Source organism: Pelophylax lessonae, assembly GCF_965119305.1.
Source record: "Pelophylax lessonae genome assembly, chromosome: 7".
Taxonomy (NCBI): domain Eukaryota; kingdom Metazoa; phylum Chordata; class Amphibia; order Anura; family Ranidae; genus Pelophylax; species Pelophylax lessonae.
In genome coordinates, this window is record NC_138774.1 from 291,627,395 (window position 1) to 291,649,752 (window position 22,358).

At 45.7% G+C, this 22,358-nt stretch overlaps 1 protein-coding gene across 1 annotated transcript in view; it reads right to left on the minus strand.

Annotated features, from left to right (window-relative positions):
* Nucleotides 1-22,358, minus strand: part of BTK (Bruton tyrosine kinase) — an 81,018-nt gene that overhangs the window by 2,341 nt on the left and 56,319 nt on the right. Inside the window, exons 10-18 of the mRNA XM_082263346.1 lie at nucleotides 19,525-19,579; nucleotides 19,245-19,324; nucleotides 19,042-19,163; nucleotides 13,163-13,234; nucleotides 5,627-5,798; nucleotides 3,469-3,685; nucleotides 3,314-3,378; nucleotides 867-985; nucleotides 229-386 (exon numbers count right to left, since the gene is read on the minus strand). Of these exons, the coding sequence (XP_082119472.1) occupies nucleotides 229-386; nucleotides 867-985; nucleotides 3,314-3,378; nucleotides 3,469-3,685; nucleotides 5,627-5,798; nucleotides 13,163-13,234; nucleotides 19,042-19,163; nucleotides 19,245-19,324; nucleotides 19,525-19,579 (1,060 nt within the window). The remainder of the gene's footprint in view (nucleotides 1-228; nucleotides 387-866; nucleotides 986-3,313; nucleotides 3,379-3,468; nucleotides 3,686-5,626; nucleotides 5,799-13,162; nucleotides 13,235-19,041; nucleotides 19,164-19,244; nucleotides 19,325-19,524; nucleotides 19,580-22,358) is intronic.

Below are 22,358 nucleotides of genomic sequence, written 5' to 3' on the forward strand. Positions count from 1 at the left end.
CATAATAAAAAGGTATCATAATAAAAAACAAAAATGTATCATTTGGATTGCCAATGTATGGGATCCGCCCAGTGTTATCTCCGCCCACTGTTACCTCTGCCCACTGTTACCTCCGCCCACTGTTACCTCCGCCCACTGTTACCACTACCACCGCCCACTGTTACCACCGCCCACTGTTACCTCCGCCCACTCTTATCTCCGCCCACTGTTACCTCCGCCCACTGTTACCTCCGCCCAGCAGCTGAGCATCACATTGTAGACTCGGTCTGTTGCCAGCTGAGGTCTGTAGAGCCGCCCCCCCTTCATTATCTGCTCCACGATTTCACTGTTGTTGAATCTCTCGTACGGCATCTTCCCGAAGGTGAACACCTCCCACATTAATACACCTAATGAGTGGAAATAAAACCCGAAAATATCACAAGAACGAATTCATGATATATTGTCTTGATTATAAATAATTTTTTTTTTTTTTTTTTTAACTGTAAAAAAACAATTAAACATTGTAATAAATTAATTTAAAAAATTGTAAAATAAAATAATTGTAAACATTTTTAAAACAAATTGCACAGGGGGGTCCCAACAGCACGAGGAATCGGTGTGGTCGGGCAGGGGGGCAATTACAGAAGGAAGCCAGTTTCTCCCCCTCCTGCCAGCTTTCAGCTGCTGCAGGGAGAGACACAGGAAATTTGGCTGTACTTCTCCTTTAACAAATTTCCTGGCCCGGCCTACAGTGAAGCAATTTTTTTAAGATTTTATAATCACTTTTTCAACCAAACAAAATGTGATCTCCTCCATTCATTCATTCTGATTTCCATGTCCAAACATAAAGAACTAAGAGGTGGGGGTTGGATGTAAATGCCTCTTACCGAATGACCAGACATCGGATTTACTGCTGAACTTGCTGTACAAAAGAACCTCAATCGGAGACCAGCGGACGGGGAACTTTGACCCCAGCGAACTCGTATATTCATCATCTAGAACGTACCTGTAACCGGAAGGATAAGCTTGGATGTACGGTCAGTATGAAAAACTGGAATTACAGCACATTTAAAAATATTTAACGTCCCCCGCCTGAAAGTACGCTCATGAACTCTGCACACTGTATGTAGCACCCTCCTGAACTCTGCACTCTGTACAGAGTTCGGGGTTCAGGAAGGTGCTATGTACAGAGTGCAAGGTTCAGGAGTGCACTTTGTACAGAGTTTGGGGTTCAGGAGGGTGCTACATACAGAGTGCAGGGTTCAGGAGGGTGCTACGTACAACAAAGCTGTGCACTCCTGAACTCTGCACACTGTATGTAGCAGTCTCCTGAACCCTGCACTCTGTACGAATCACCCTTTTGAACTCTGTATGTAGCACCCTCCGGAAACCTGCACTCTGTACAAAGTGCACTCCTGAACCTTGCACTCTGTACATAGCACCCTCCTGAATCTTGTACTCTGTACACTGCAACCTACTGAACCCTGCACTCTACAGATAGTACCCTCCAGAACCCCAAGAACTCTGTACACTGTATGTAGCAGTCTCCTGAAACCTGAACTCTGTACATAGCACCCTCCTGAACCCTGTACTCTGTACACAGCACTCCCCCTGAACCCTGCACTCTACAGATAGTACCCTCCAGAACCCCAAGAACTCTGTACACTGTATGTAGCAGTCTCCTGAAACCTGAACTCTGTACATAGCACCCTCCTGAACCCTGTACTCTGTACACAGCACCCCCCCTGAACCCTGCACTCTACAGGTAGCACCCTCCTGAACCCTGAATTCTGTACAAAAGACACTCCTGAACTCTGCACACTGTATGTAGCACCCTCCTGTACCCTGCACTCTGTACAAAGCACACTCCTGAACTCTGCACACTGTATGTAGCAGTCTGCTGAACCCTATGCTTTGTAGGTAGCAACCTCCTTACCCCCTGCACTCTACAGGTAGCACCCTCCTGAACCCTGTACATAGCACCCTCCAGAACCCTGCACTCTGTACACAGCACTCCCCTGCACCCTGCACTCTACAGGTAGCACCCTCCTGAACCATGATAGCTGTACAAAGAGCACTTCTGAACTCTGCACACTGTATGCTGCACCCTCCTAAACCCTGCACTCTGTACGTAGCACCCTCCTGAACCCTGCACTCTACAGGTAGCACTCTTCTGAACCCTGAACTCTGTACAAAGCACACTCCTGAACCTTGCACTCTGTATGTAGCAGTCTCCTGAGCTTTGTAGGTAGCACCATTCTTACCTCTTGCACTCTACAGGTAGCACCCTCCTGAACCCTGAACTCTGTACATAGCACCCTCCTGAACCCTGTACATAGCAGAGAAGACAAAAAAAGAAAAAAGAGGGGCGCACCGACCTAGTGCATTACCATAAAAACTTTTATTAAAATATTAAAAGGTGTACAATATACTCACAAGACTGGTGTGGTACAACACACATCAAGAATAGCATATACAGTCTCCAAGGTAGCCAGGTCCCAATAGTGACAAATGGGCATACAGATAGTCGCATGGGGCTGCTGTGGCTAGGCTGACGCGTTTCAGGGGCGAGCCCCCTTCCTCAGAGCCAGAAAAGATGCTGCTTTTTCTTTTTTTGTCTTCTCTACCAGTGGTTCTGGATACCCTTGATCCTGAAGGGGGCAGCAAGACCAAACAGCTCTCTTTACATCTGAGTTTGTAGTGCACCTCTTTCTACTCCATCAGACAGCACTTAAGCGCAGGAGGTTTTGTTTTTTACTTGAATACCCTGTACATAGCACCCTCCTGAACCCGGCACTCTGTACAAAGCACACTCCTGAACCCTGAACTCTATATATTGCACCCTCCTGAACCCTGTACATAGCACCCTCCTGATCCCTGAACTCTATAGATTGCACCCTCCTGAACCCTGTACATAGCACCCTCCTGAACCCTGAACTCTGTACATAGCACCCTACTGAACCCTGTACATAGCACCCTCCTGAACCCTGCGCTCTGTACAAAGCATACTCCTGAATACTGCACACTGTATGTAGCTGTCTCCTGAACCCTGAGCTTTGTAGGTGGCACCCTCCTGAACCCTGTACATAGCACCCTCCAGAACCCTGTACATAGCACCCTACTGAACCCTGTACATAGCACCCTCCTGAACCCTGCGCTCTGTACAAAGCACACTCCTGAACACTGCACACTGTATGTAGCACACTTCTGGTATTTAAAGACCCTTTAGGACCCTCCCACACCCATTTGCTGTGGTCGTGGTAGAGTTCCTGCACCTATTCACCGAGAAAAAAAGCCCCTACTATAACACATTGAAAAGAATATAGGGGTTTACCTTGAGAGGCCAAAATCCGATACTTTTACTGTGCCATCTTCAGAAACCAAACAGTTTCGGGCAGCCTTAGAAAATAAAAATGGTTATATGGATAGCATCGCTGTAATGACCTACTGACCAGACACTGCTACCACAAGCCAACCGAGATCCCTTACCAAATCCCGGTGTAGAAATTGCTTGGATTCCAGGTAACTCATTGCACCGCATACATCACTGCACATATTGAGGAGGTGTCCTGGATTGAGACGGGAACGGAACTCCTTCAGGTAGGTGAGGAGGCAGCCATTGGAGAGATACTCCGTGATGATGAAGATGGGGCGCTGCTTGGTGCAGACTCCATATAACTGAACCAGATTTTGATGGGACATCTTCCTGGGGTGGAAGGAGAAGATACAGTTTAGGTAATAAGTAGTAAATGACTAATAAAGGTTTCATGTATGAACTGTCCAGTTGTGGAACCCCTTCACTTTTTGTTGCTGAGGCCATGTCATAGGATGGGGATAGACAACTGTGGAGAGGTGGAGATCTAGTGGAACACAGAAGAGATCATAGATCGCCACTAGGGGTGTGTTGTTGTTTTTTTTTTATAGGAAGTAACCTAGAAAGAGTTCATGAGTCAGTAGTAAGTAATGCAGAGTTCAGAGGTCAGTGGTAATGCAGAGTTCAGAGGTCAGTAGTAATGCAGAGGTCAGTAGTAATGCAGAGTTCAGAGGTCAGTAGTTGGTAATGCAGAGTTCAGAAGTCAGTGGTAATGCAGAGTTCAGAGGTCAGTAGTAATGCAGAGTTCAGAGGTCAGTAGTAATGCAGAGTTCAGAGGTCAGTAGTAATGCAGAGTTCAGAGGTCAGTAGTAATGCAGAGTTCAGAGGTCAGTAGTAATGCAGAGTTCAGAGGTCGGTAGTAATGCAGAGTTCAGAGGTCGGTAGTAATGCAGAGTTCAGAGGTCGGTAGTAATGCAGAGTTCAGAGGTCAGTAGTAATGCAGAGCTCAGAGGTCAGTAGTAATGCAGAGCTCAGAGGCCAGTAGTAATGCAGAGTTCAGAGGTCGGTAGTAATGCAGAGTTCAGAGGTTAGTAGTAATGCAGAGTTCAGAGGTCAGTAGTAATGCAGAGTTCAAAGGTCAGTAGTAATGCAGAGTTCAGAGGTCAGTAGTAATGCAGAGTTCAGAGGCCAGTAGTAATGCAGAGATCAGAGGTCAGTGGTAATTCAGAGGTCAGTGGTAATGCAGAGTTCAGAGGCCAATAGTAATGCAGAGTTCAAAGGTCAGTAGTAATGCAGAGTTCAGAGGTCAGTAGTAATGCAGAGTTCAGACATCAGTAGTAATGCAGAGTTCAGAGGCCAGTAGTAATGCAGAGTTCAGAGGTCAGTGGTAATGCAGAGTTCAGAGGCCAGTAGTAATGCAGAGTTCAGAGGTCAGTGGTAATTCAGAGGTCAGTGGTAATGCAGAGTTCAGAGGTCAGTAGTAATGCAGAGTTCAAAGTTCGGTAGTGATGCAGAGTTCAGAGGTCAGTGTTAATTCAGAGGTCAGTGGTAATGCAGAGTTCAGAGGTCAGTAGTAATGCAGAGTTCAGAGGTCAGTAGTAATGCAGAGTTCAGAGGTCAGTAGTAATGCAGAGTTCAGAGGCCAGTAGTAATGCAGAGTTCAGAGGTCAGTGGTAATTAAGAGGTCAGTACTAATGCAGAGTTCAGAGGCCAGTAGTAATGCAGAGTTCAGAGGTCAGTGGTAATTCAGAGGTCAGTAGTAATGCAGAGTTCAGAGGTCAGTAGTAATGCAGAGTTCAGAGGTCAGTGGTAATGCAGAGTTCAGAGGTCAGTAGTAATGCAGAGTTCAAAGTTCGGTAGTGATGCAGAGTTCAGAGGTCGGTAGTAATGCAGAGTTTAGAGGTCGGTAGTAATGCAGAGTTTAGAGGTAAGTAGTAACGCAAAGAGCAGGTGTCGGTAGTTGGTAATGCAGAGTTCAGAGGTCATTAGTATGAAATACAGAGTGTTGGGGTCAGGAGTAACAGCATGCAGAGGTAATTAGTAAGTAATGCAGAGCTCAGAAGTCGATGATAGTAAGTAATGCAGAGCTCATACGTAATTAGTAAGTAACGCAGAGTTCAGGGGTCAGGGGTAACGCAAAATGCGGGGGGGGGGGGGGGTTAGTAGTTAGTAACGCAGAGGTCAGAGCTCAGTTATAAGTAATACAAAGAGCAGAGGTCAGTAGTAAAAAAAATAGACTCCTTTTTTACGGAAACTTTGGCTTTAAAAAACAAAATGACTCTACCTGAGCTATCTGACACCATTTTTTACAGCGAGTTGTTCAGATTTACTTACATCATGCATTTTGCTTCGTTGATGAACTCATCTTCAGACATACAACCCTCTTTGACCATTTTGATGGCCACCTCGTGCTGTCCTCTCCATTTCCCATATTTCACCACACCAAACTGTCCATTACCCAACTCCTTCAAGAAGGTGAGATCCTTGGGATCGATCTCCCATGAGCCTTGGAGAAACAGCAAAGAGAATCTGTGAGTGCATTTTATTGTATTCCAGGCTACCGGTACATTTACCCGTGCAGTGGAGTGACCCCCCCCATATAAACCCTGTATGGGTGAAATGCGTGATTGGCTGGAGGTAAAGGGAAAAGTAAATATTTTCCTTATTCCTCGCTCCCCACTGGTAGCCGCTGATCTCTTCTGCTGTCTAACAATTAACGGACTTGGATGGGCCTCACTACCCCTGCGTACAATGCAGGACTGTTGGTCCTGCATTGTACATAATGATGTCAGAGAGCTGCGACCAAAGTGACGCAATTTTGGGGGATCAGTTACCATGGAGCATGCTGTGCAGATTGGGACTCCAAAGCACAGAAGCCCGAAATGCAGCTTTGAAAAGGACCTGAACTGTGGTGGCTGTACATTTAGAGGCAAGCAGAGGACAAATGACTAGTCACCAGTATTGCCCGTAGTCTCCATACAATTGATCATTAACTCATTATTGATTAATCATGCCTTGTTCTACACTGTGTCTCTGTGTGCGGCCATCTTGTTAGAGGCAGGGCTTTGCTTTCTCATATCAGAGCTGCCCTGATGACCAGTGAGGGAATAATCAAGAAGCTGCAGGATAGGTGGAAGAAGCATAGATTTACAGAGAATCAGGGAACTCAAAGCAGAAGCAGGAAGATCCTTGCACTGCAGGTCCTCAGGTACAACTTCCTCTCCAGCAAGGAGAACAGTGAGTAGCACAGTAGTAGGACTTAGCCACTAGTACAGTGGTGGGACTTAGCCAAGTTCCTGTTACTGATCTATTATGACTTTGCAGTGTTTCTATGTGGAGGTGGCCATCTTAGTGGATAAGCAGTGTTTTGCTTCCTCATCTGCCCCCCTCATGAGTGGTTGTCTGGCGACTGGTGGGGTAATGATGAAGCAGAATAGGAAGCAAAGATCTGTAGAATGGATGAAGCAGAAGCAGGGAGATCCTTGCACTGCAGGTTCTCAGGTACAACTTCCTCTCCAGCAAGGAGAACAGTGAGTAGCACAGTAGTGGAACTTAGCCACCTAAGTTCCTGTTACTGATCTATCATGCCTTGTTCTGCAGTCTTTCTACGTGGAGGTGCCCACCCTGGTAGAAGATCAGGGATTGGCTTCCTCATATCAGAGCTGACTCCCTCATGACTGGTTGTCTGGGGACTGGTGGGGTAATGATGAAGTAGGAAAGGTGAAGAAAGCACAGATCTACAGAACGGATGAAGCAAAAGCGGGAGATCCTTGCACTGCAGGTCCTCAGTTACATCTTCCTCTCCAGCAGGGAGAACAGAGAGCAGCACAGTAGTAGGACTTAGTCACCAGTATTGCTTGTAGTCCTGTTACTGATCTACTATGACTTGTTATGCAGTGTTTCTATGTGTAGGGGTGCCATCTTAGTAGAGGAGCAGTGTTTTCCTTCCTCGTGTAAGAACTTCCCCCCTCATGAGTGGTTGTCTGGTGGAGTAATGATGAAGCAGAATAGGTGGAGGAAGCACAGATCTGCAGAATGGATGAAGCAGAAGCAGGGAGATCCTTGCAGTGCAGGTCCTCAGGTACAGCTTTCCCTCCAGCAAGGAGAACGGTGAGGCATACAGTACTGACATCACCAAATCTCATTCCAATTCAAAACAAAAGGCAGATTTTTCAGGGTAATGTTTAGGCAAAATTGAGAATTCATTAATTGGTGTAACATGTCGCATTTCTAGATGTCCTCTATAACAGTGGTCCTCAACTCCGGTCCTCAGGGCCCACTAACAGGCCAGATTTTAGGTATTACCTTGGGGAGATGCAGACTAGAGTACTGCAATCACTGAGCAGCAAATGATATCACCTGGGATGTATATCAGTTATCTTGCAAATCTGGCCTGTTAGTGGGCCCTGTAGGCCAGGGTTGAGGACCACTGCTCTATAAGATAGACAGTCTTCACTTTTTGGGTTCATGTGCACTTTAACAGGCATCGTATTTTAAAAAATGCACTTTCCATAAACATTTCCAGCTCATCCATCATTTATCTCCTGATAGGAAACAGTGAGTGGCACAGTGGTAGGACTTAGCCACCTAAGTTCCTGTTACTGATCTACCATGCCTTGTTCTGAAGTGTTTCCATGTGGGGGTGGCCATCTTGGTAAAGGATCAGGGATTGGCTTCCTCATATTCTCATCGCTGCCTCCTTCATAACTTAATTCTCTGATGACTGGTGGAGTAATGATGAAGTAGGTGAGGTGGAGGAAGCACAGATCTGTAGAATGGATGAAGCAGAAGCAGGGAAATCCTTGCGCCGTAGGTTTTTAGGTACAGCTTCCTCTCCAGCAAGGAGAACAGTAAACAGTACCTTACTACGACTTAGTCACCAGTATTGCTTGTGGTCCTGTTACTGATCTACCATTCCTTGTTCTCCAGTGTTTCTATATTGAGGTGATCATCTTGGAAGAGGATCAGGGATTGGCCTCCTCATATCGGAGCTGACTCCTTCAAGACTGGTTGACTGATGACTAGAGGTGTAATGATGAAGAAGGAGCGGAGGAGGAAACACAGATCTGCAGAGTGGATGAAGCAAAAAGCAGGGAGATCCTTGAACTGAAGGTCCTCATGTATAGCTTTCTCCACAGCAAGGAGAACAGAGAGCAGCACAGTAGTAGGATTTAGCCACCACTCTTGCTTGTGGTCCTATTACTGATCTACTATGCCTTGTTCTGCAGTGTTTCTATGTGGAGGTGGTCATCTTAGTAGAGGAGCAGGGTTTTGCCTCCTTATGTCAGAGTTGTACCTCTCATGACTCGTTGTCTGATGACTGGTGGGGTAGAGATGAAGCAGGAGAGGTGGAGGAAGCACGGATCTGCTTAATGGAGGAAGCAGAAGCAGGGAGATCCTTGCACTGCAGGTTCTCAGGTACAGATTTCTCTCCAGCAAAGAGAACAGTGAGCAGCACAATTGTAAGACCTAGCCACCTAAGGTCCTGTTACTGATCTACTGTGCCTTGTTCTGCATTGTTTCTAAATGGAGGTGGCCATCTTGGTGGAGGATCACAGATTGGCTTCCTCATATCAGAGCTGCCTCCCTCATGATTGGTTGTCTGATTACTGGAGGGGTAATGATAAAGCAGAATAGGTGGAGGAAGCACAGATCTGCAGAATGGATAAAGCAGAAGCAGGGAGGTCCTTGCACTGCAGGTCCTCAGGTACAGCTTTCCCTCCAGCAAGGAGAACAGTGAGCAGCACAGTAGTAGGACTTAGCCACCAGTAATGCTTGTGGTCCTTTACTGATCTACCATGCCTTGTTCTGCAGTGTTTCTTTGTGGCGGTGCACATCTTGGTAGAGGATCAGGGTTTGGCTTCCTCATACCATGACTGGTTGTCTGATGACTGGTGGAGTATTGATGAAATAGGAGAGGTGGAGGAAGCACAGATCTGCAGAATGGAACAAGAAAAAGCAAGGAGATCCTTGCACTGCAGGTCCTTAGGTACAGCTTCCTCTCCAGCAAGGAGAACAGAGAGCAGCACAGTAGTAGGATTTAGACACCACTATTGCTTGTGGTCCTATTACTGATCTACTATGCCTTGTTCTGCAGTGTTTCCATGTGGAAGTGCCCACCCTGGTAGAAGATCAGGGATTGGATTTCTCATATCAGAGCTGCCTCCCTCATGACTGGTTGTCTAACTACTGGAGGGGTAATAATGAAGCAAGATAGGTGGAGGAAGTACACTGTGGTCCTATTACTGATCTACTATACCTTGTTCTGCAGTGTTTCCATGTGGAAGTGCCCACCCTGGTAGAAGATCAGGGATTGGCTTCCTTATATCAGAGCTGCCTCCCTCATGACTGGTTGTCTAACTACTTGAAGGGTAATAATGAAGCAAGATAGGTGAAGGAAGCACACTGTGGTCCTATTACTGATCTATCATGCCTTGTTCTGCAGTGTTTCCATGTGGAGGTGTCCACCCTGGTAGAAGATCAGGGATTGGCTTCCTTATATCAGAGCTGCCTCCCTCATGACTGATGGTCTAACTACTGGAGGGGTAATAACGAAGCAGAATAGGTAGAGGAAGCACAGATCTGAAGAATGTAGGAAGCAGAAGCAGGTAGATCCTTGCACTGCGGGTCCTCAGGTACAGCTTTCCCTCCAGCAAGGAGAAAAGTGAGCAGCACGATTGTAGGACTTAGCCACCTAAGGCCCTGTTACTGATCGACTATGTCTTGTTCTGCAATGTTTCTATGTAGAGATGGCCATCTTGATGAAGGAGCAGGGCTTTACTTTCTCATGTGGGAACTGCCACCCTCATGACTGGTTGTCTGATGACTGGTGGAGTATTGATGAAGCAGGATAGGTGGAAGAAACACGGATCTGCAGAATGTAGGAAGCAGAAGCAGGGAGATCCTTGCACTGCAGGTCCTCAGGTACAGCTTTCCCTCCAGCAAGGAGAACAGTGAGCAGCACAGTAGTAGGATTGAGACACCACTATTGCTTGTGGTTCTATTACTGATCTACTATGCCTTGTTCTGCAGTGTTTCTATGTGGAAGTGCCCACCCTGGTAGAAGATTAGGGATTGGCTTCCTCATATCAGAGCTGCCTCCCTCATGACTGGTTGTCTAACTACTTGGGCGGTAATAATGAAGCAGGATAGGTGGAGGAAGCACACTGTGGTGTTATTACTGATCTACTATACCTTGTTCTGTAGTGTTTCTATGTGGAAGTGCCCACCCTGGTAGGAGATCAGGGATTGGCTTCCTCATATCAGAGCTGCCTCCCTCATGACTGGTTGTCTAACTACTGGAGGGGTAATAATGAAGCAGGATAGGTGGAGGAACCACAGATCTGAAGAATGAAGGAAGCCGAAGCAGGGAGATCCTTGCACTGCAGGTCCTCAGGTACAGCTTCCCCTCCAGCAAGGAGAATAGTGAGTAGCACGATTGTAGGACTTAGCCACCTAAGGTCCGGTTACTGATCGACTATGTCTTATTCTACTATGTTTCTATGTAGAGGTGGTCATCTTGATGAAGGAGCAGGGCTTTACTTTCTCATGTGGGAACTGCCACCCTCATGACTGGTTGTCTGATGACTGGTGGAGTATTGATGAAGCAGGAGATGTGGAGGAAACACAGATCTGCAGAATAGAGGAAGCAGAATCAGGAAGAACCTTGCACTGCAGGTCCTCAGTTACATCTTCCTCTTCAGCAAGGAGAACACTGAGCAGCACAGTAGTAGGACTTAACCACCAGTAATGCCAGTGGTCCTTTTACTGATCTACCATGCCTTGTTCTGCAGTGTTTCTATGTGGAGGTGGGCACCTTGGTAGAGGATCAGGAATTGGCTTCCTCATACCATGACTGGTTGTCTGATGACTGGTGGAGTATTGATGAAATAGGAGAGGTGGAGGAAGCACAGATCTGCAGAATGGAACAAGAAAAAGCAAGGAGATCCTTGCACTGCAAGTCCTTAGGTACAGCTTTCTCTCCAGCAAGGAGAACAGAGAGCAGCACAGTAGTAGGATTTAGACACCACTATTGCTTGTGGTCTTATTACTGATCTACTATGCCTTGTTCTGCAGTGTTTCCATGTGGAAGTGCCCACCCTGGTAGAAGATCAGGGATTGGCTTCCTTATATCAGAGCTGCCTCCCTCATGATTGGGTGTCTAACTACTGGAGGGGTAATAATGAAGCAGGATAGGTGGAGGAAGCACAGATCTGAAGAATGTAGGCAGCAGAAGCAGGGAGATCCTTGCACTGCAGGTCCTCAGGTACAGCTTTCCCTCCAGCAAGGAGAAAAGTGAGCAGCACGATTGTAGGACTTAGCCACCTAAGGCCCTCTTACTGATCGACTATGTCTTGTTCTGCGATGTTTCTATGTAGAGGTGGCCATCTTGATGAAGGAGCAGGGCTTTACTTTCTCATGTGAGAACTGCCACCCTCATGACTGGTTGTCTGATGACTGGTGGAGTATTGATGAAACAGGAGAGGTGGAAGAAACACAGATCTGCAGAAGAGAGAAGGCAGAAACAGGAAGATCCTTGCACTGCAGGTCCTCAGGTTCAGCTTCCTCTCCAGCAAGGAGAACAGTGAGCAGTGTGACGGGAGTCACTATGGTTGGGGGTCCCGTGGAACCCAGCTTACCTTTGGGAGGTTGCGAAATCCCTCTCTCGGCTCCCTAGGCTCCTCTTATGTGTAACATTTTTTTTTTTTCAACATGTAGCATTACTAGATGTCCTCTATAAGATGGACAATCCTCACTTTCTGAGTTTCTGTCCACTTTTACCGGCATCCTATTTTTAGCCACTTGCCGACCACATGCCGCAGATGTACGACGGCAGTCTGGCTCTCCCAGGCAAAGTCCCGTACATGTACGGCGCTCACCTGGGAGGAGCTAGGGGGCGACCGTGCGCCGCCAGAGGGGCGATTGCACGCCGCCAGAGGCGCGCTCCCACCCCCGCTCGTCAGCGGGGAAGCTAGTGCGTGTGGCATGCGGCTCCGATGGCCGCCGGCCACTCGCGATCTCCCCCCGCTGACAGAGAAGGACGGACGGCTGATGTAAACACAGCCGTTCCGTACTTCTCCCTGAAGTAATCACAGATGTCATGTGATCCTGCTATATAGGACCACATGTCTCTGTGATGACTTCACAAGCCACGCCCCCCCCTGCAGTTGGAATAATGCCCCTAGGGACACATTTAACACCTTGATCACCCATACTGTTAACCCCTTCCCTGCCAGTGTCATTAGTACAGTAACAGTGCATATTTTTGGCACTGATTACTGTAGTAATGTCACTGGTACCCCCAAAAGTGTCAGTTAGGGGTCCGATCTGTCCGCTGCAATGTCGCAGTCCTGCTATAAATTGCAGATCGCCGCCATTACTAGTAAAAAAAAAAAAAAAACAATAAAAAAGTCTTTCCTGTAGTTAGTTAACGCAATACCAATCACAATACGCTTATTGCGATTTTTTTTACCAAAAATATGTAGCAGAAAACAAACTGGCCTAAAATGTTAAAAAATTTTGATTTTTACATTTTTTTTTTTTTTTTTTGGAGAATTTCATATAAAAGAATGTGAAAAATATTGTTATTTTTTTTCAAAATTGTCGCTCTTTTTTTGTTTATAGTGCAAAAAATAAAAATCGCACAGGTGATCAAATACCACTAAGAGAAAGCTCTGTTTGTGGGAAAAAAAGGTTGTCAGTTTCATTTGGCTACAGCGTCGCACGACCGCGCAATTGTACGTTAAAATCACTAAGTGCCGAATCGCAAAATAGGGCCTGGTCTTTGAGCAGCCAAATCCTCCGGTCTTCCATAAACATTTCCAGCTCATCCATCATTCAACACCTTCAGATTTCTTTACATTTTATTACCATAGCCAAGGCCAGCAGTAGAAGGGGCGCTTCTGACGGAACACACCGGATATTTTAGTCTTGATATTAAACCTAAATAAGAATATGAAAGAAAATGTTTAAAAAAAAAAAAAAAACGATCGACATCTCCAATCATCAGATTTTAAATCCGAACATCCAACAAGTCTGCACATAATCATATAAGCCACACACCCGGAGTGAGGGGCAGAGGACTAGATGTGTGAGATACTCAGAACTCTACTTCGGAGCCCATTCTCATCACTGGGACCCGGGGGGGATACTTACAGGGACCCCCACTTCCAGGGTCACCTCTTTTACAGAGCAACTGTAGCAGCAGAAACCCTTCAACTCATTCAATTTCTTCCCTAAGCCGGCTCAGCTCCCTACTCCCCTCCACCAACCAGAGCTCCAAAGCTGGAAGGCTGGCTTGGTTACTGCTAAAAGAGACCGCTGTCACTGTTGGGAGGGGGGAGCAGGAGGAGATGAGTTGCTCAGTCACTGTAGGGGGGAGGAGGAATCGAAGAGGAGCTGAGCTGCTAAATCACCAGCAGAGAGAACGGAGCTGTGGGGGTCACTGCTGAGAGGGGGAGCAGGGGGAACTGAGCTTCAGAGTCATTTTGGGGGAGGAGGCAGGGACATCTTAATGGCATCATAGGCCTCTGAGCAAAGTAATGGCCCCCTACCAGCCTGTCCCATATTTACGCACCTGCACATTATAGTTTAAATAGTCAATAGAATTAAACATATATTTATTGGTACTTTCAATAAAATCAATTTTAAACAATAAGAAAACATGCAATAAATCAAAGACTAATCAATACAAAGGGCACAGTATGGGGGAGGGGAGGTAGAATGGCACAGTAGGGGGGAGGGAAGGCAGAAGGGCACAGTACTGGGGGGGGCAGGGAGGCAGAAGGGCACAGTACGGGAGGGCAGGTAGAAGGGCACAGTATGGGGGATGGGAGGTAGAAGGGCACAGTACGGATAGGGGAGGCAGAAGGGCACAGTACGGGGGGGAGGGAAGCAGAAGGGCACAGTACGGGAGGGGAGGCAGAAGGGCACAGTATGGGGTAGGGGAGGCAGAAGAGCACAGTATGGGGGAGGGGAGGCAGAAGGGCACAGTACGGGGGGGCAGAAGGGCACAGTACGGGAGGGGAGGCAGAAGGGCACAGTACGAGGGAGGGGAGGCAGAAGGGCACAGTACGGGAGGGGAGGCAGAAGGGCACAGTACGAGGGAGGGGAGGCAGAAGGGCACAGTACGGGGATGCAGAAGGGCACAGTACGGGGAGGGCAGGCAGAAGGGCACAGTACGGGGAGGGCAGGCAGAAGGGCACATTACGGGGAGGGCAGGCAGAAGGGCACAGTACGAGGGAGGGGAGGCAGAAGGGCACAGTACGAGGGAGGGGAGGAAGAAGGGCACAGTACTGGGGAGGGCAGGCAGAAGGGCACAGTATGGGGAGGGCAGGCAGAAGGGCACAGTACGGGGGGGGCAGAAGGGCACAGTACGGGAGGGGAGGAAGAAGGGCACAGTACGGGGGGGCAGAAGGGCACAGTACGGGAGGGGAGGAAGAAGGGCACAGTACTGGGGAGGGCAGGCAGAAGGGCACAGTACGGGGAGGGCAGGCAGAAGGGCACAGTACGGGGAGGGCAGGCAGAAGGCCACAGTACGAGGGAGGTGAGGCAGAAGGGCACAGTACGGGAGGGGAGGCAGAAGGGCACAGTACGAGGGAGGTGAGGCAGAAGGGCACAGTACGGGGATGCAGAAGGGCACAGTATGGGGAGGGCGGGCAGAAGGGCACAGTACGAGGGAGGGGAGGCAGAAGGGCACAGTATGAGGGAGGGGAGGAAGAAGGGCACAGTACTGGGGAGGGCAGGCAGAAGGGCACAGTATGGGGAGGGCAGGCAGAAGGGCACAGTACGGGGGGGGGGGCAGAAGGGCACAGTACGGGAGGGGAGAAGAAAGGGCACAGTACTGGGGAGGGCAGGCAGAAGGGCACAGTACGGGAGGGGAGGCAGAAGGGCACAGTACGAGGGAGGTGAGGCAGAAGGGCACAGTACGGGGATGCAAAAGGGCACAGTATGGGGAGGGCAGGCTGAAGGGCACAGTACAGGGAGGGCAGGCAGAAGGGCACAGTACGGGGAGGGCAGGCAGAAGGGCACAGTACGGGAAGGGAAGGCAGAAGGGCACAGTACGAGGAAGGGGAGGCAGAAGGGCACAGTACGAGGAAGGGGAGGCAGAAGGGCACAGTACGAGGGAGGGGAGGAAGAAGGGCATAGTACTGGGGAGGGCAGGCAGAAGGGCACTGTATGAGGACGGCAGGCAGAAGGGCACAGTACGGGGGGGCAAAAGGGCACAGTACGGGAGGGGAGGAAGAAGGGCACAGTACTGGGGAGGGCAGGCAGAAGGGCACAGTACGGGGAGGGCAGGCAGAAGGGCACAGTACGGGGAGGGCAGGCAGAAGGCCACAGTACGAGGGAGGTGAGGCAGAAGGGCACAGTACGGTGGAGGGGAGGCAGAAGGTCAAAGTACGGGGGGAGCAGGAGAGCAAGAGACTGGGATCAGAAGGGCAAACTACAGTTTCTGGGACGCTGGCCATCCCTGGAAAGCTTAGTAAAAAGCATGACTATCCCAGCAGATCCGGGACAGTTGGCAAGAATATCATTGCCCCCCCCCCATGCACCTGGGGCCACTGGGCAGTGCCCAAGGGTGCCCATGCATTAAGACAGCCCTGGGAGGAGGAACTTAACTGCTGTCACTGCTGGGAGGGGGAGCAAATCAAGTTCTGTTGAGTTACTGTGGGGGACAAGGTTAGGGGGAACTGAGGGGCTAAGTCACTGCTTGGAGGGGGAGCAGAGTTGCTGATTCACACCTGGGGGAGAGGGGGCTGAGTACACTGAGCTGCTGTCAGACTGGGGCCTGTATTAATATTATACCAATCGTTGATTCTTTGTGCAGAATTTTCCAGTATTTCTTCCTATCACCGCCAGCGCTTAAGCCTTGATGAAGGGGGGAGTTGTAAGCCCCTAAAAACATGTTGGCTTTTGACGTTTTACATAGATTTAAAAATTTTTACTGGACTTATCATACATTTTTAACAAAAATATTATTTTACCCAAAAAAAAATATATATATATTTAAATAACATGACCTCATAAATATAGACTTTTATTTGTTATATATCACTGTAAGGGGCATGTAATCATTTATTTTTTAATTAAGTTCAACTTTATTCCAATAATTTTTGTTATAATCTTGGATAAACTTGGAAAACAAAACCTTAGGATATAAGATTATTAATAATAGGAACAGCAATAATAATAATAATAATAATAATATAATAATAGTAGTAGGAATAATAATAATTATAATATTAAAAATAACAATATTAGGAACAACAATATTATCATTATTATTATTGTATAACATGACCTCATAAATACACATTATTAGCTATATATCTCTGTAAGGGGCAAATAATAATGTATTCTTGAATAATAATAATTTTGATATAATACTTTAGACTAAGGTTAGACTTGGCAAACTAAAATTTTAGGATATATTAATAATAGGAACAATAATATTAGTAGTAGGAAAAGTAATAATTATAATATTACAAATAACAAAAATAGGAACAGCAATATTATTATTATTATTATTATTATTAATAATATTAATAATAATAAATGTATAACATGACCTCATAAATACACATTATTAGTTATATATCTCTGTAAGGGGCAAGTAATAATTTATTTTGAAATTATAATAATTTTGATATAATAATTTAAAGTTCAACTTTATTCCAAACGTTTTTATTATAATCTTGGATAGACTTGGAAGACAAAACTTTAAGATATAATATTACATATATATAATATAATAATATTAGTAGGAATAGTAATAATTATAATATTACAGATAACAAAAAAAGGAACAGCAATATTATTATTATTATTATGATTAATAATAATAATATTGCTGTTCCTATTTTTACATATATTATATATACATGTAATATTATTTTATCCTGAAGTTTTGTTTTCCAAGTCTATCCAAGATTATAATAAAAACGTTTGGAACAAAGTTGAACTTTAAATTATTATATTAAAATTATTATCCTTTCAAAATAAATTATTACTTGCCCCTTACAGAGATACATAACTTATAATGTGTATTTATGAGGTCATTTTATACATTTATTATTGTTATTTTTATTATTATTATTAATAATATTATTATCATCATTATTATTAATAATAATAATAATATTATTATTAGTATTATTATTATTATTATTATTATTATTAATAATAATAATAATAATAATAATAATAATAATAAATGTATAACATGACCTCATAAATGCACATTATTAGTTCTATATCTCTGTAAGGGGCAAGTAATAATTTATTTTTGAATTATAATAATTTTGAAATAATAATTTCAAGTACAACTTTATTTCAAAGGTTTTTTTTTTTTTTTTTTATAAACTTCTTGGATAGACTTGGAAAATACAAAATAAATTATTCCAATAAAAATCAGGGGCACAATCCAAGTATCAATGTGCTTCAGGGGTCCAAAAACAACTCCTTCATCAGCACTATAAGAAAGACACGGACATCTATCTTACCTTTTCATCCTAACTTCATCCAAATAAATAAAATCAAAGGGATGAATGGGGCTTTAAATATAAAAGTAGCGAAGACATCGGTAACTTACCGGCTGCATTGTATTGGTGGTAGGCTAACTTACCGGCTGCATTGTATTGGTGGTAGGGTAACTTACCGGCTGCATTGTATTGGTGGTAGGGTAACTTATCGGCTGCATTGTATTGGTGGTAGGGTAACTTACCGGCTGCATTGTATTGGTGGTAGGGTAACTTACCGGCTGCATTGTATTGGTGGTAGGGTAACTTACCGGCTGCATTGTATTGGTGGTAGGGTAACTTACTTACCGGCTGCATTGTATTGGTGGTAGGCTAACTTACTGGCTGCATTGTATTGGTGGTAGGGTAACTTACCGGCTGCATTGTATTGGTGGTAGGGTAAATTACCGGCTGCATTGTATTGGTGGTAGGGTAACTTACCGGCTGCATTGTATTGGTGGTAGGATAAGTTACTGGCTGCATTGTATTGGTGGTAGGGTAACTTACTGGCTGCATTGTATTGGTGGTAGGGTAACTTACCGGCTGCATTGTATTGGTGGTAGGGTAAGTTACTGGCTGCATTGTATTGGTGGTAGGGTAACTTACTGGCTGCATTGTATTGGTGGTAGGGTAAGTTACTGGCTGCATTGTATTGGTGGTAGGGTAAGTTACTGGCTGCATTGTATTGGTGGTAGGGTAAGTTACTGGCTGCATTGTATTGGTGGTAGGGTAACTTACTGGCTGCATTGTATTGGTGGTAGGGAAACTTACTGGCTGCATTGTATTGGTGGTAGGGTAACTTACCGGCTGCATTGTATTGGTGGTAGGGTAACTTACCGGCTGCATTGTATTGGTGGTAGGATAAGTTACTGGCTGCATTGTATTGGTGGTAGGGTAACTTACTGGCTGCATTGTATTGGTGGTAGGGTAACTTACCGGCTGCATTGTATTGGTGGTAGGGTAAGTTACTGGCTGCATTGTATTGGTGGTAGGGTAAGTTACTGGCTGCATTGTATTGGTGGTAGGGTAAGTTACTGGCTGCATTGTATTGGTGGTAGGGTAAGTTACTGGCTGCATTGTATTGGTGGTAGGGTAAGTTACTGGCTGCATTGTATTGGTGGTAGGGTAACTTACTGGCTGCATTGTATTGGTGGTAGGGAAACTTACCGGCTGCATTGTATTGGTGGTAGGGTAACTTACTGGCTGCATTGTATTGGTGGTACGGTAACTTACCGGCTGCATTGTATTGGTGGTAGGTTATCAGTTCCGGAATTGAGTCAAAGACATGTTTCTCAGCCAGATAATATTGGGGGCCGGGGGTCTCGATGACCACGTAATGACGGATAAATCCTTCCCTGTGAAGAAAAACTTCCATTAGAAACATGTGACGTCACATCCAATGGGGATCTGGTTGTGTTGGTGATTTTGGCGTTTACCCCGATGACTTGGCGTAGACGGACACGGTGTACTTCCCCGCTTTGCTGGAATCTCTCACGATGAAGCCTCCTTCTTTATCCTACAACATTATCATTAGGATATCAGACAGATAATAATCCTAATATTTAATATCAAACTTTTCTTTACTTCGGAAATTGGGTAATTTTTATGCATTATAAACACGACAAAATGTTACAGTATACAGAACGTGTAATGACACTGTAAGGCACGGCATCCTTATAGATCCCTATGAATTCCCACAATGCCCCATTTGCTGACCTCTGCTCTGAGGAGGTCCTCCGCCTGGCTCCTCGTCATGTTTTTTGAGTACCATCTGTGGAACAAAAAACAAATGATCAGAAGTGAGGTCTACAAAACTTCAACACTTCAATGGCGGAGATGCTATATCTATGGGGCATGCACTGTTCCAACCTCCCCCATTCAATCAAGATTTTATTGGAACCCTCTAATCCAGGGTTTCTCAACCAGGGTTCCATGGAAGCCTACGGTTCCTCCTGAGGTTGCTAGGAGTTCCTCCTGAGGTTGCTAGGGGTTCCTCCTGAGGTTGCTAGGGGTTCCTCCTGAGGTTTCTAGGAGTTCCTCCTGAGGTTGCTAGGGATTCCTCCTGAGGTTTCTAGGAGTTCCTCCTGAGGTTGCTAGGGGTTCCTCCTGAGGTTGCTAGGGGTTCCTCCTGAGGTTGCTAGGGGTTCCTCCTGAGCTTGCTAGGGGTTCCTCCTGAGCATTCTAGGAGTTCCTCCTGAGGTTGCTAGGGGTTCCTCCTGAGGTTGCTAGGGGTTCCTCCTGAGGTTTCTAGGAGTTCCTCCTGAGCTTGCTAGGGGTTCCTCCTGAGTTTGCTGGGGGTTCTTCCTGAGGTTGCTAGGGGTTCCTCCTGAGGTTGCTAGGGGTTCTTCCTGAGGTTGCTAGGAGTTCCTCCTGAGGTTGCTAGGGGTTCTTCCTGAGGTTGCTAGGAGTTCCTCCTGAGGTTGCTAGGGGTTCCTCCTGAGGTTTCTAGGAGTTCCTCCTGATGTTGCTAGGGGTTCCTCCTGAGGTTTCTAGGAGTTCCTCCTGAGGTTGCTAGGGGTTCCTCCTGAGGTTGCTAGGGGTTCCTCCTGAGCTTGCTAGGGGTTCCTCCTGAGCTTGCTAGGGGTTCCTCCTGAGGTTTCTAGGAGTTCCTCCTGAGGTTGCTAGGGGTTCCTCCTGAGCTTGCTAGGGGTTCCTCCTGAGGTTGCTGGGGGTTCTTCCTGAGGTTGCTAGGGGTTCCTCCTGAGGTTTCTAGGAGTTCCTCCTGTGCTTGCTAGGGGTTCCTCCTGAGGTTTCTAGGAGTTCCTCCTGAGCTTGCTAGGGGTTCCTCCTGAGGTTGCTGGGGGTTCCTCCTGAGGTTGCTAGGGGTTCTTCCTGAGGTTGCTAGGAGTTCCTCCTGAGGTTGCTAGGAGTTCCTCCTGAGGTTGCTAGGGGTTCCTCCTGAGGTTGCTAGGGGTTCCTCCTGAGGTTGCTAGGGGTTCCTCCTGAGGTTGCTAGGGGTTCCTCCTGAGATTGCTGGGGGTTCCTCCTGAGGTTGCTAGGGGTTCCTCCTGAGGTTGCTAGGGGTTCCTCCTGAGATTGCTAGGGGTTCCTCCTGAGGTTGCTAGGAGCTCCTCCTGAGATTGCTGGGGGTTCTTCCTGAGGTTGCTAGGAGTTCCTCCTGAGATTGCTGGGGGTTCCTCCTGAGGTTGCTAGGGGTTCCTCCTGAGGTTGCTAGGGGTTCCTCCTGAGATTGCTAGGGGTTCTTCCTGAGGTTGCTAGGAGTTCCTCCTGAGGTTGCTAGGAGTTCCTCCTGAGGTTGCTAGGGGTTCCTCCTGAGGTTGCTAGGAGCTCCTCCTGAGATTGCTGGGGGTTCTTCCTGAGGTTGCTAGGAGTTCCTCCTGAGGTTGCTAGGAGTTCCTCCTGAGGTTGCTAGGGGTTCCTCCTGAGGTTGCTAGGACTTCCTTGAGAAATGGGCAATTTCTGCCTCTCAGATAAGACAAAAGAAAAGGGTCTGACAGAGCAGACCTAGAAGGCGGACTTTACGGGCACATCATAAGATAGACAATAGGCCAAATATTAAAAATGAATATTTTATTGTATTATTTAAAAAACAAAAAAAAAACAAATATAGCTAAAACCAAGGGGATCATCCTCAATCTAAATTGATAGTACATTCAACAATTGGGTAGAGCCAATATATCATGGTACAATACATATATGATACAAGATTACTCGGCTGAAGAAATGTCTGATTAAATCAGACATTTCTTCAGCCGAGTAATCTTGTGACTACTAATCTTTTTTTATTATTATTTATTACATTTTATTATATTTTTTTTTTTATTTTATTATATCTACTCCTTTATGTACTGTTTATTTGCTATGTACTGACTACATTATATATATATATATATATATATATATATATATATATATTTATTTATTTATTTTGTTATATCTGTACTGACTACATTGTATTTATATATATATATATATTCTATTTATTTATTTATTTTTCATTTTATTATATCTGTTCCTTTATGTACTGTTTATTTGCTATGTACTGACTACATTGTATTTATATATATATGTATATGTATATGTATATGTATATATGTATATATATATATATATATATATATATATATATTATTTTTTATTTTATTATATCTGTTCCTTTATGTACTGTTTATTTGCTACGTACTGACTACATTATATATATATATATATATATGGAATCTTACACTATATTTATCAATGCCGTAAATCCCTTTTGTTGCATTCTTGTGGCTCTGATGAAGTGGGTTGGCTCCTGAAACGCGTTCAATCTTTTTTTATAGTCCTCTATTTTTCATTTTACTTTGGACTAAATTACTGGGATGCCATTAAAGTTCATGTGCGTGTAAAGACAGGCGTCCTAATACTTTTGGTAATATAGTTATCCCCTTGGGTGTATTCTTCCAGGCCTGATTAAGGGGGGGGGTGAGTTCTGGCCTCTGAAATAAGCAATCAGCAGCATCTCTTTTTTCCACCATCCATTTTTCCGTGGGCATGATTACCCCTTAAGGCCCCTTTCACTCTTGTGCGACTTGCCCTGCGATTTGGGATTG